The sequence below is a fragment of the Astyanax mexicanus genome, unplaced genomic scaffold (assembly GCF_023375975.1).
Source record: "Astyanax mexicanus isolate ESR-SI-001 unplaced genomic scaffold, AstMex3_surface scaffold_57, whole genome shotgun sequence".
In the NCBI taxonomy this organism is placed as follows: domain Eukaryota; kingdom Metazoa; phylum Chordata; class Actinopteri; order Characiformes; family Acestrorhamphidae; genus Astyanax; species Astyanax mexicanus.
In genome coordinates this window covers 18,754-33,408 of record NW_026040067.1, presented here as the reverse complement: position 1 = coordinate 33,408, position 14,655 = coordinate 18,754, and the positions used below count along the sequence as shown (strand labels likewise).

Here is a 14,655-nt window from a genome sequence, read left to right as displayed (position 1 = left end):
GGCACCTCCCTATCTGTCTCTTAGCTCTTCCACTGGTGGACTTCTAAATGTACCATCTTCGACACTTCATAGCTTTGGTGACCTGACTTTCTCCAGACTCGTTCCTCAACTTTGGAACTCCCTTCCATCTGTGATCAAACAATTCTCTCTTGCCTATGACCTCCCTTATGTCTAACTTGATTAACTCGATGCATATATGTAAGATGTTGCTCTTTACTTTTAATCTTTTTAGTATAGTCTGTTATCAGGCAAAAAGGACAGAGTCTTAATTATTTAACTCAAAAGATTAAGGTGGTTTTGATTCTTTTTAACTTAGAATCCTTAATGCACTGAATAAATGTTGGCAGATGAATGCTTGTATTGCACAGCTCAAACCACTCCTTCATGTTCAGCTTCAACAATATCTATAGAAATAAACAGGAGATTAATTCCGGTAGAAGAGAAAACCTATTGAACTAATGCCTCACAGTAACAGCAACAGTGTGTACTGTACTGGGACGTACAGTAAGATATTAAGTATTTAAATATGCAGATTTTGATGTTACAAATAAATGCTGATAAATGTTCATCACGTTGTATTGTTCAACATTTCTCTAAAGCATACTGAGATGTAATTTTTTTAGTCAAATAACCCAGCACTATTTTAGTGTGTATCTGCAGAGGATGTGCATTCATTTTAACCAAAAACACATAACACATAAGTTGCCTAAACTATTAAACTATTTTCTTAAGGCTGTCTCTGATCAGTCTAAGACAGAAATTATCTGTTAATACTGTTTAGATTAATGTGAAGGTTGAATTATTGTTACACACACAGGATAATTAATGTGTAACATACTAATGTGTAAGAATGTAAATAATGTGAATCTACCTGTGAATCAATGAAAAGTGCTAAAAATCAGCAGTTCATAAAAAACCTGAATGAAGACCTGCATGAAAATACTTACAGAGCTCTTCTGGATATTTTAACTACTGGCAGCAGCTTCAGAAGACACTCCTCTGATGGGTGATATTTACTGAGGTCAAACTCATCCAGCACTTCTTCTGAGTTCACCAACACAAAAGCCAGAGCTGACCACTGAGCAGGAGAGAGGCTGGCCTGATGAAGATGACAGTCACCACCTCCCCTCAGGTATTTCTGAACTTCCTGCACTAGAGAATGATCATTAAGTTCATTCAAACAGTGGATTAGATTGATGGATTTCTCTGGAGAGGAGCTCTCCTCAATCTTCTTCTTGATGTATTTGATTGTTTCCTTGTTGCTGTGAGAGATCCTCTCTGATGGGGTCAGTAAGTCTCGTAATAGAGTCTGATTAGACTCCAGTGAGAGACCCAGAAGGAAACGAAGGAACAGGTCCAGGTGTCCACTCTCACTCTGTAAGGCTCGGTCTACAGCACTGCTGAGGAAGTCAGTCATCGTTGGCCTGCTGATATGTTTGAAGACTTTACTGCTTTGTTGTTCTGTGGACTTTTCTTTTGGAATTTTTCTGTTGAGAAACGCATATAAAGCAGCAAGGAACTCCTGAACGCTCAGATGTACAAAGCTGAAGACCTTCCCGAGGTGCAGCTCATGTTCCTCCCTGAAGATCTGGGTACACACTCCTGAGTACACTGATACCTCTCTAATATCGATGCCACTCTCTCTAAGATCTTCCTCATAGAAGATCAGGTTTCCTTTCTCCAGCTGCTGGAACGCCAGTTTCCCCAGAGCAAGAATACTTTCTCTAGTCTGCTGAGGATCAGGGTCACTTTTCCCACTGTACTTCTGGCTCTTGTGTTTGATCTGAAAGATCAGGAAGTGTGTGAACATCTGTGTCAGGGTTTTGGGGATTTCTCCACTCTCAGCTTCACTCAGCATTCTTTCTAGAACAGTGGCTGTAATCCAGCAGAAGACTGGTATGTGGCACATGATGTAGAGGCTTCTTGAAGACCTGATGTGTGTGAAGACTTTGTTGGCCAGGTCCTGATTCTGGATCCTCTTACTGAAGTACTCCTGTTTCTGAGGGTCACTAAAACCCCGCACTTCTGTTACCTGATCAACACACTCAGGAGGGATCTGACTGACCGCTGCTGGTCGAGAGGTAATCCAAAGGAGAGCAGAGGGAAGCAGATTCCCCTTGATGAGATTCGTCAGCAGAACATCCACTGAGGTTTGCTCTTCTATATCTACCAAGTTCTCATTGTTCTTGAAATCCAGAGGCAGGCGACACTCATCCAGACCATCAAAGATGAACATGATCTTGTAGCTCTTATAATGTCTGGGTTTTAAATCTTGTGTTTCTGGGAAAAAGCCCTGAAGAAGATTCACCAGACTGAGTTTCTTCTCCTTCATCAGATTCAGTTCTCTAAAAGGAAGTGGAAATATAAAGAGAACATCTTGATTTACTTCTCCTTCAGCCCAGTCCAGAATGAACTTTTGCACTGAGACTGTTTTTCCAATTCCAGCAACTCCTTTAGTCAGCACAGTTCTGATGGGCTGGTTGTGTTCTGGTAAGGGTTTAAAGATGTCGTTGCATTTGATTGGTCTTTCCTGAGTTTGCCTTTTCCTGCAAGTAGCTTCAATCTGCTTCACCTCATGTTCCTGATTAACATCTCCACCCCCTCCCTCTGTGATGTAGAGCTCTGTGTAGATCTCATTTAGAAGTGCTGAGTTTCCATAGGCTGAGATTCCTTCATTAATTTTCTGATATTTATCCCTCAGATTAGATTTAAGCTTTTGTTGACTTGCTGGGGCTAATTCTGATAACAGAGGAAGAGACACCAGTGTAAGACAACTTCATTATAAAATAATTTAAAATAAAGACTGTAGTATGGGGTTTTGTAGCAGCTGTATTTACTTTTGAGACATTCATTGTGTCGAAATCAGAAAGCACAACTACAGTTGATGCTGCAATTCATTATCCTACAATTACAGAATCCAATTAATTATTGCTTTTCCCTTTGAGACTTTACAGAAATTGGCACTTTAAGCTGGAACCCATGGTTACAGACAAACCAAGTCTCCCTGAAGCTGCGGGAGTCTCCCGCATTTCGGTAGCGGCTCCCTGATGCCCGCGAGTCACATATAATCTCCTGGAATTCAGAACGAGTGCCCCACAAACGCGCACACAGGCGACAGACTTTTATTCTCTAATCGCTTGTGGGAAGGAGAGAGAGAAAACAGAGAGGGTTCTGATTGGCCTGTTCTCTGCAAAGAGTCAGCCAATCAGTTTTTAGTGTGGGCGGGCAGTGTTTTTCCCCCCTCCCGGACGGGATTTGTTAAGAGAGTGAGAGAAAGCAGATCATGGCGGAGGCAATATTAATAATTATTGTAATATTATATGAAATGTTTTTGATGTTGTGCAATTTATTGTGATATTGTTACTGTAATTTTTTTTCAAATAAAAAAAAGCATAGGCAGGAAAGCAGAGGCAGGGTCTTCCAAAAAGAAAAAAGATAAAACTCATTTCTTTTCCCCTCTGAATACTCTAAATTTAATTACAAAAAACGTAAAATTAATTAATATAAAATTAAAGTTTTGTTATCCTTTGGTGTGTGCAGCTTGTTTTTTTTTTCAGGAACCTCCCTGAAATCAGCTTTTGCAACTTGGGATGTCTGTGGTTATGACCCAAAACTCTTACTGCTCTCTAGTGTGTTAGCGAGGTCTGTCTGCTTCATGTTCCTCAGGATGTGCAGTGTAATCATCAGCACCCCCTCTCTCTGATCATCCTCCAACTCTCTCTCAGAGCATGCTGGGTAATCTGGACTCAGGAGCCTCTTGAAAGTGTTCAGCTCGTTCTTCACTAGAGAGATAAACTTCTGCTGCAGCTCCTGATTAAAAACAAACATCAGAGAATCACTAAAGCTGTTACAGTACAGAGAGAGAGAGATATGATGATACTGATCTGAGAAGGAAAGAAATTATGGATGGTTTGGTGTGTAAAAGGATTTAAACACTATTTTACTGGGCAGGATCATATAGCATAAATATTAACATTATTAGAGTTATAATACTACAGAAACTAAGGGTGCATAAAGTATGATTATAATCCCCCCCCTCCACTATAAAAATGACATTAAAAATAAATTTAAAAGAAACCAGGGAGATCCCCGTCAAATATATGGTTTAGGACTAACCTCAAATATGTGGTCCAGTTTTTCCCTGTATTTGTTTGTTTTCTTCTTACTGAGGATAAAAAGAAAATCCACACTGTAATCCATAGTAAATTATCTGATCTAAAAAGTTTTTGTTTCAGTAAAATATGCTGCAATTACTAATAAAAAAGAATTTCAGAAAATCAGACTTAAAAAATAAAAGAAAGACCTTTAATTAAAATATGAATTAAACCAATACTTTTTAAAATGTTTCTTAAAGGTGAGAAAAGAGCTTAAGAAAGGAAACAACCAGAACGTTTTTCAGTGTGACACAGAGACTGTAAAAAAAGATGGACGCTGTGTTGCTGTTCCCATTCATTCAATGAAAATTAAGCCAAAATCTTCCACCATGTTGGCGATCCTGAAACCCGAGTCTGCGCAGTAAAGATTAGAGGAGGGAAAAAGACTGTGGAGAGACCACCTACTCATTTGAATAACCCCGCCCCTGAGGGTTGACTCCGCAGAGCTATACACAGTCTCTGGCAGTGTTTCTCAACCAGGGTGTTCATCGGGGGTGCCGTCAAAATATTGCGCCTCACGTGCATATTTGCTTTCCGGAGTCAGCGCATGTGGGGGTGTGTCCCAATTCACAGGCAGCATACTCTGAAGGATGCGACCCACAGAGATAGGCGGTGTATTACTGCGCAGCTGTGACGTAATCTACCTTCGAACAGCCTCCGATGGATGCGGCCCCGAAATTGGGACACACTGTAAAGTTTTTCCCCCCCACGCGATGCACTGCGAGAGTAGTGTGAAGCACTCAAGTTAGCATGAAACGTTTTTTTAAAAAGAAGACTGCAGAGTCAGATAACTCTGAATCGGAGCCATTAACTTCTTCATCCAGTGGTAGTTCAGCAGTGAGTGTAGTAGAGTATTTCACTCAAGTCAGCAGGTTCACGCTAATTGTAAATTACCCCCCCCTTCTCACCTGAAATACAATATTCCGCCAGCAACACCCCTCGTTCTCACCTGAAGTATTGCGCCAGCATTTTGCATACTTTTAAAGGGTGTCGTGATAGAAAAAAGATTGAGAAACGCTGGTCTATGGTCTCACTCATACAGTCATTGATCCTACCCCGGCTAGGTGTAACCAAGCCCTTTTACAATGACCACACCTTTTTGAATAGAGCCGAATAACGTTTTAAAAAACTAATTCTGTGAGAATATAAAAATGTAACAATATAAACAGAGGTTACACTAGCTGTTGCATTTAAATAATGAAGTTACAATTACAGTATATTGGAAAAAAACGTGATTGAAAGTTGTCTGTTTTGCCATTGAAACCTATGGGGATGGGTGGGGTTATACAGCTTTCTGCAACCGAACAGCAGGGGGCGCCCGACCTGTGGTGGCTTCACTTTTGAGAGACGATGCTCTGTCCAGCTATACACAGTCTATGGTATGACAAAATATGTTTTAAAGTACATTCTTATTTATTCCGAATACATTTCTATCTATTGTACTAGAACACATTTTGCCCAATCTTGGATGTATTTACTCATCCCAGCAACTGAGATGGTAAATACACGCACAACAAATTATTTAATTTACTCCCTGCCATTTAAGAAGCAATAAATGTCATGTTTTTAAAGCACTACGTTTCTTTTCCACCCGAAACAAAAAGGACTTTGTGGTTTTGGCCCCCAGATGCTGCTAATGTGCTCTGTGTAATGAAGTTTTGAGTGGAGAATCTTTTTGGTTGTTTTTTGTTTTCAGTTAGGAGAAACGATTCATTGCTTATATAAGCACTATAGTTTCAATAATATTTTAGAAACGGTAGCAGAGCAACTTCTGAACTAGCATTTAGTGGATTTAATTCAGGATAAAAGATGACAGAACAGAGCGGATCAAGTAGGTGAAATCAGCACCTTCACTAAACTACACACAAATAAACACTACAGGAAGTATCAAGGGTTGAAGAAATAAACAAGGTCATGTTAATTTATTGTACAATAAGCTGATAACTTAATTATCACAACAGGCCTTCGCACCTAACCCAACACGTCCCAAACACACTCCATTCAGGTCAATGAAACAGTACTAACATATCCAGCTACTGTCTCTATATATAGATTAGGGGTGTGTGATACATATCGTCTACAATAATATATTAATTACTGTGTTAATGATGTTATCAAGTATGCTAATCACTGAGGAAAAACAACAATGAAAACGGCTTTACTCCACACGCTCACTGTGTACATTGAGAATGACCATGCAGTGAGCTAGCATAGGCTAACCATGCGATTACACTGGCAGGTGACAAGTCAATGATGTTGTCCAAAGTTTGTCTCGTGAGTGTGCTCTTGGTTACTTGCACTGTTTATCAGTGTGGGGAGTTAGCACAGACGCTAATCCAGCAAGCTACCTATCAAGCCATCTACTTTAATTCACGTTTAATTTTCCTCCAAACTGATGACACACCGGCACTGTGCTGAAGTGTCTTTCTCTCATACTCATACACAGAGGTGGAAAAAGTACTGAAAATTGTAATTGAGTAAAATTACCTTTACTTTGCTAAAATTCTACTCAAGTTAAAGTACCCATCTAAAATTCTACTTGAGAAAAGTAAAAAAGTACTCAATTTAAAAAGTACTTTGAGTAAAAGTTACATAGTTACTTTTAATTCGTTGATATAAAAAAGTTCAACAAATCATAAATTTAATCGTTTTAAATGAACTATTATTCCACATAATAATTTGGACCTTTCAGGCAGTATTTGTTCAGACCAGCCCATAAAACATTTTCAAGAACAAGTGGCATAGGTTTCAATGATCCATTTTTTCCTTTACTGTTAAAATGTTATGGTCATATAGGTGACTATAAACCGTATTTTTATAGATTTACAGTTGATTATTATTTTTTAACTTGCCATTGCTATGCTTTAACTGATATTTACATTAACATTTAAGCAGATTATTTAATGTTCTCGATAAAAACTTAAGGAATTATCAATAAAAACATGAAGTCATACAAAAAAATCTGTTGGTCCGTGCATGTGCAGTGCCGTAAAGGAGCACATATTGATGGGTAGCATAACTCGTCAGAGCACCGGTTCTGTCAACAAAACCTTTTTTATAACCTCTTAAGCTCCAAGCCTAATTTTAACTATTTCAGCCTGAAAATACATACCCAAATTTTAAACCTTTTTACCCTTATATTAAATTATTCAGAGAATTTTTGATCGATTAATCAATTTATCAATTTTATCAATTAATATTACAAAATTAACTGAAAACCCTTAAACATATACAATTGAACATGTAATATTCAAAATATGGTAAAAACAAGAAAATAAAAATACAGGTGCTTTTCAGATTTTCTAATTTTTAATTTTAAAATGAAATATTTATACGTGTGTTTATATAAGTGTTTTTACAGTTCTTTATTTTGCTACAAGGTGTTTACATTCACCATGTAAAATTATAAACTGCTCTCTTTCACTGGTTAGATATTATAGGGATCTGCTCCTGGGATATTCCTTTCTTACTTCCAAAGGACTGGAAACTTTATAATAACAAAAACTACTAATTTTATAACTTATTTTGCAGTAAAGAATGTGTTTCTGTATTCTATATATCTGTTCAGTGACAGTGTCGGGTTACAGACCCCTCCCCAGCTCTGTCTCCGCCTAACGCGGCACCTGATTGGCCAACAGAGCTGATAGTCTTTCTTCAGAGAAGACTCTGTTGATTCTGCGCATGTGCATTAGTAAGCTGTAAACCCAGCCAAACCTTTTATTAAATAAGGCATGAAAATCTATATTATAAGCACTGCTTTGACGGTTGGAGCGATTTTGAAGCAGCAGGGAGTGGTAAGCACTGGTGGGGGCTGGGTGTGTGTGACTGAGTGACCTTTAGTTACCCAGGGGGATTAATTACACAAGCTGCTGTAAAACTGTATAAAACAGTCTAACGCACTCTTTAGGCTCTAATTCAGGAACTGTACAGTGAAATGGTTTGCACTTCTGTAATCCTGAGAGTCAGGTGGTATGAATGATGTATAACATGTCCGCATTGGATCAAATATGGACGTACGTAAGAAAAGCAAATATGCAAATTATAAGTAATATTTTAATAAATAGGCATATTTTGCCGTAAATGTTTATTTTCTAAAAGGAAATGCAGCTAAATAGGCTAGACAACTGAAACCCAGAGATGCTCAGCTTCAATATATGGCATATTGTGTGTTGAGCCTATAATTATTCATAAACACAGTAGAAGCTTTTGCTTTGATGCCAGTGTTGTCTACTCTTAACGCTCTCTTAGCTCAGCTTGGAACCTAGAATGGTTCTTTAAGGATGAGCCAAACTCACATGCAGCTAAAGGTGGGTAATCCATGTCCAGAAATTAAAAATCCATCCCAGGGATTAGGTTAAACTAGCTCCAAAACCAGCCAGGCAATGGGAGCAAAATCCTGAGATGGATTTTTATTTTTTGAACCTAGTTTACCCACTCTTAACTCATAAAATGAAAAGCTCACACACGCTCTCCAAACGAACTTACAACACTGAATCATAGCCTACACCTATCAAGCTAACCATGGCATGTCTTGGAGTGTACCAAACCACGGCAAACATAACAAATTCACCATTAGTGCATCACTAGGTTACTACAATATCTTATCAACATATAACTGTAAGAAACATTCCGTTTACCTCAATATGCTTTTTCTAATTAGATGCTGAGCTGCATCGCATCCGAAAACAGTTGTTTTTGCATCCAACCATTACCTAGTTTACACACATGCACTGTTCGACATGTGAACTGGTGAGTTCAATGGTGGTTTGTTTCGAGGAATTAAACAATAAATATATTGGTTCCATTAACATGTTTTGTAAGCAATTAGTATTCTTTATGAAGCTCGGGCTAGTACAATAAAATACATTTTTAAATAATTGTAAATATTCAGTTTCACACACCCCTAATATTGATATATGTGAAAATCTCCAATCTCTTGCTGATATTGTAATTTACTCTCATTGTTCAGATCAGTCAGTCTAATCTAAATCCCGCCACCCCATCACACCCAGCTGTGTATACTGATCATTACATACATAGAAACTGACCTCCTGTGTGTGCGTGTGTGTGTCTGTTATATGCATTAACATGGTAAATTACAGTAATAATAGGTAAAAAGGCTTTAATGTTTTACTGTGGGTCAGAGGTCATATCATCACTGCTGAAATAAGGATGATCCTCCATGGACCGGTCACTCTTCATAGACACACAGCTGGGTTCTGGAGAAGCTCCTCTCTGGGTTTCAGTTCTGTTAACATTAAACAAAGTGAAACTTCAGCATTTACACAGTGAACTCCAACACACAGCACATCTTTAATAAAGATCAGGAACTGAAGAGCTTCAGCTGCAGCCCCTCGCTGCAGCTGGAGACGCATAACTGGGGTCTTCCTACCAACTTTCTCACTGGCGCACTTCTGTAGTTTGACGTGACGTGCTGGTCATGCATCAAATACAAGCCAATAGAGGGTCTGAATGGTATATGTTTATACTTGTTTTCCAACCACAAGCTTTCCAGATGGCGGGATTTATCTGTTTGTTTGTTTTTATGTTGCCGGAATTAAATATGAGTAACAACGATATTTTAATTTAATTTAAGCATTTTTTATGCTAATATTTATTTTTTTAGTTCAGACAGTTTTTTTCCCCAGCTTTTTTTACTCTGTAACGGGGAGTTTTTCCAATGTAGCGAAGTAAATTACTTGTGTCAAAATGTACTTGAGTAAAAGTAAAATTACCTATTCTAAAAACTACTTTAAAAATTACAAATTACTAATAAAATCTACTCAATTACAGTAACGTGAGTAAATGTAATTCGTTTCTTTCCACCTCTTCTCATACACACACATAAACCCACACAAAGAACTGATGGCCCATTTCCTCTTTTCAGGTTGTTGAAGGTGAAATATGGAGCTACACTAGTGTTTCTTTCCGTCATTAAAGCTTTCAGTTAAAATCAGTTACTCAGCACATTAATTTATTCTTATTTATACTGACATCAGCAACAAAGCAAAAAATTATTTAGTCTGCCAGACACAACACACTGCACAATAATTGTTCCTAAGGGAAAAAACAACACCAGGGAACATTTTTATTTGCTTGATACCACTGATATAAACATAATTTAATATATCCAATCTAACACTCACGCTAATACTTTACTTACATTAAAATACCTATTATTAAAAACTCAAGAAAATCTTATGTTACCTAGTTTACACACATGCACTGTTCGACATGTGAACTGGTAAGTTCAATGGTTGTTTGTTTCGAGGAATTAAACATTAAATATATTGTTTCCATTAACATGTTTTGTAAGCAATTAGTATCCTTTACGAAGCTCGGGCTAGTACAATAAAATACATTTTTAAATAATTCTAAATATTCAGTTTCACACACCCCTAATATTGATATATGTGAAAATCTCCAATCTCTTGCTGATATTGTAATTTACTCTCATTGTTCAGATCAGTCAGTCTAATCTAAATCCCGCCACCCCATCACACCCAGCTGTGTACACTGATCATTACATACATAGAAACTGACCTCCTGTGTGTGTGTGTGTGTGTGTGTCTGTTATATGCATTAACATGGTAAATTACAGTAATAATAGGTAAAAAGGCTTTAATGTTTTACTGTGGGTCAGAGGTCATATCATCACTGCTGAAATAAGGATGATCCTCCATGGACCGGTCACTCTTCATAGACACACAGCTGGGCTCTGGAGAAGCTCCTCTCTGGGTTTCAGTTCTGTTAACATTAAACACAGTGAAACTCCAGCATTTACACAGTGAACTCCAACACACAGCACATCTTTAATAAAGATCAGGAACTGAAGAGCTTCACTCTCAGAACAGAAAAGTAGTTTAGTGCAGTGATGTACCGAGACCCAGAGCTTCCTCCTCCACTGCTGAACACTGGAGGTTCCCACATGGACCAATCACTCTTCATAGACACTCCACTGGGGGCTGGAGATGCTGCTCTCTTCTCCCTGAAAACAGATCTTCATGATAATCCTCGATGAGAGTAAAGTATGGAGTAATGACTTCCTTTACTAAAACTTAATCACAGGTTTCAGACTAACTTCTTTAAAATCATACCAAAGATTTCTGTCAGCTGCCCCCAACTAAAAAACGCTTGCACAATAAATATAATTTTTTTTAATTTCTTTAACAATACTGTTGCATATATTTGTGTGTATGTTATAATGTCACAATATCATTGCCTGATTAGGTCATCTTTACTGTATGTATTTTATATATCTGTGATTAGATAATAATGTATTGATAAAAGCTACACAATTACACAATTATACTGTATTATAAACTACATGGTTTTATTTTTCATCCAAGGGAATTATACTGAACTACAACAGAGATATAGATCAAAACCGAGTGGAATGCATGTTTCTGTGAGAAGCTTCATTCCACAGCTTTAACATACCCAAACACTTCCATCTGATCTAAAGAAATGCAGCACAACAGGATTTCCTCCATTCTGCAAGGAGTTCCTTCACAGACAATCTAAACCATTTTCATAAATATAATTACAATTATTAATATTCACTATTAGATATTAACTTTTAATTTAACTTAGCTTATTTAATTTAAATACAGATTAGAAACAAAATCCACTATAAGAATAACAAGCTTCTTTTTTCTTCAAGTTAAATAGAGCACAGGGTTCTGACTCTGGTTCAGTAGAACCTATGTTCACATAATTTTAAAACTGTAAAATATGCAGGACACAAGTCCAGGATTAGAGCTGCAACATTACATTACAAAATTACTTTACAAATTAAACCCATCACTTAATTTACTCACTTTATGACAGGAGGTCCTCCTCCACTGCTGGAGTTCTGAAGATCCATAATTTACTCTTCTTCATTCACACACAGCTCAACACTGCCGACACGACCCCTGAGAACAGATCAGCCATTAGAATAAAACCTTTATTCCGAGAATAAGAACATTATTGTCTGATCTGCATTAAAAAGTACCCGATGAACAAACGAAACAGAGAATGTTACATAACAGTGTGATTTACCATCATTACAAATTATTCTACAGAGTATAGAGACATTTACTGTTTTTATAATTATTACAATTGAATTATTACTAGTAATATTACTAGTACACACTGTTCTATAATTGTTAATCATGTTACTATTATGTTGCTAAATTAGAATAGAAACATAATTTAAGTATAATATAAAACAGCAGAACTGAAATCACTAACACTCCACGTGATCTTGAGCTCCGTTGCTCCCCTGCTGGTTGAACAGCGCTACTACATACAAACACGTCTTCATAGCAACTACGTTTTAATTGTGATCAATAAATATCAATTTCTCTTTCTGCCCATTTCTCTTCAGTTTACAGCATTATTGATCTGTTACAGCTGATTGTTCTCTGGTCTGATCTAGACCAGGTCCAGGTCTGATTCAGGCCCGGTTCAGATCTCCATGCTGATCCTGGTTCTTCCAGTGTAATCGGACACTGAGCTGAGCTTAAAGAACCGGTTCTGGATCTGAGGAACCCTTAGAACCGGTTCTGACTTTAAGCTACACGGTTCTGTTCTACATTCTCTTCAGTTCTGAACTTACCGAGTGAATCCAGACTTCTGTCCTGTTCTAATGGAGGAAACTGGACTTACTTTTACTTTCTCCTTTACCTGCGTCTCACCTGTCTCTCTCTAAGCCCCCCCACCCCATTCTCTCAGAGCGAATAGGCGCTGGTGGGCGGAGCTAATGTTCGTTATTCGCCATTGTCAGCCAATTATATCAAACGGCTGAACGGAATGTTAGAACATTCATGAACAAGACGTTTCTCCCACACACCTGTAAAACCTGTTCGAGTGGTCTGTCGAGTTGTGCAAACCATCAAATGTGCTTCTCTGACCCACATTCTTAAAAGTTTTTTCCGGGAGGATTCTGTTTTTCATGGCTGCATTAAAAAGACTGAGCTCACTGTCCTTATTTGCTTAAGGGTTACATAAAAGTATATGGCAATTAACAAACATAATAATTAAAAACAATGAAAAAAACAATCACCTCTATTAACCTAAATTTTACATCGATACAGTGATTTAGACTGTCCAGATATTATACCTACACTCCACACCAGGAGAATCCAAGAGAATGTTCTAGTATGGTGCTTTTTGTAGTACTGTCTTTAAATATATACTAGCACAGTTTGGCAAGGTAGCACAATTTGTCAGAACACCTGCTGCTCTGTAAATATCACTGCAGTGTTAAATCTCTGCTTTAACAGAAGAAGAAGAAGAAGAAGAAGAAGAAGAAGAAGAAGAAGAGCAGTATAACTGATCTGAATAGGGTTCAAATAATTTTATTTACCACTTAAATACAAATTCAGATGCGATAAACAGCTAAAAAACGTCTTCTTTATTACATCTAAACTGTTGTGTTAATCCACCAGCCTGATGCTTTATATAAACTACCTAGCACTGAGCCTTGTGAAGCAGTTGTGTACTAAATCAAACCTGTTCACAAGCACCAGTCCACCTGATCCTCTATTTCTGCAAACATATATTATTACTGTGAAAAATCTGATCTAAAATATCATGATACTAATAATGCACACTGTGTATTGAATATTGGAGTAAAATAAATAATATTGGGCAGATATAATCTCCTTCTGATAGAAATATATGGGCCAATGATATTTTCAACAGGACAGTTTTAAAATCGTAACAATAAAAATATCTCTTGTAATTGTTATTACATTAAGATGTGAAGAATGTTGTGTACGCGTACATTCATATTAAAATTTTAAAGAAGTCATCATCCAGACAAATTAACTTTGGCCTTACAAAAGTCATGTGGGGCGACCTTGATTTATCTTAAAATGAATTAATTTCCTTATTATTTTTATTTTAAAATTAACAGGCTGTTTGTTTTAGCCACAGAAAATACTTTTTATTTTATTATATATACTTCTATTATAGATTATTCCATTATATATTTCACTATTATTTTCCCCTTTTACCATTATCCTCTGAAAGGAACTGTGTTCAGTTTTTCTTGTGCTGAGAAAGAGCATTGAAAAGAGCATTGTCTCCATCTAGTGTTACTAAGATGTACTGCATTTTATATAAATAATCTCTTGCGTGTTTGTACTCTTCTAATAATGAGCTAAACCATTATGTGCTACCAAAACAGATCAGTCTATCTGCAGGACGTATTTGATGTAGTTAGAACCAAGACATTTACCAAGACTGGCTGATGGGCAACATATGAGTTGTTTAGTTGTTAATTTAAACTCAAATAAACTACAATACATTTAAATATCAAACACTGTGTTCCCACAATTAAACCACACTAACATTTAAACATATAAAATATCAAAATATTAGATGACCTACTGTGCATGGGGAGTTTCTTCTTGACATTAAATGCAGGTATCTGGGAAAATAAAACTAATATTGGTCTATTCAACAAATCATAAAGACTTTAAAATAATTACAACCATTATAGAGAACAAGA

The 14,655-nt window shown here is 37.0% G+C and overlaps 1 protein-coding gene across 1 annotated transcript in view; it reads right to left on the bottom strand.

Annotated features, from left to right (window-relative positions):
- The window catches only part of LOC111190037 (NACHT, LRR and PYD domains-containing protein 6-like), an 81,378-nt gene extending 69,144 nt beyond the window's left edge, over nt 1-12,234 (bottom strand). The window contains exons 1-3 of the mRNA XM_049474130.1: nt 11,975-12,234; nt 11,035-11,142; nt 10,788-10,901 (exon numbers count right to left, since the gene is read on the bottom strand). Of these exons, the coding sequence (XP_049330087.1) occupies nt 10,788-10,901; nt 11,035-11,142; nt 11,975-12,021 (269 nt within the window). The 5' untranslated portion in view covers nt 12,022-12,234. The remainder of the gene's footprint in view (nt 1-10,787; nt 10,902-11,034; nt 11,143-11,974) is intronic.
- Between the last annotated feature and the right edge of the window lie 2,421 nt (nt 12,235-14,655).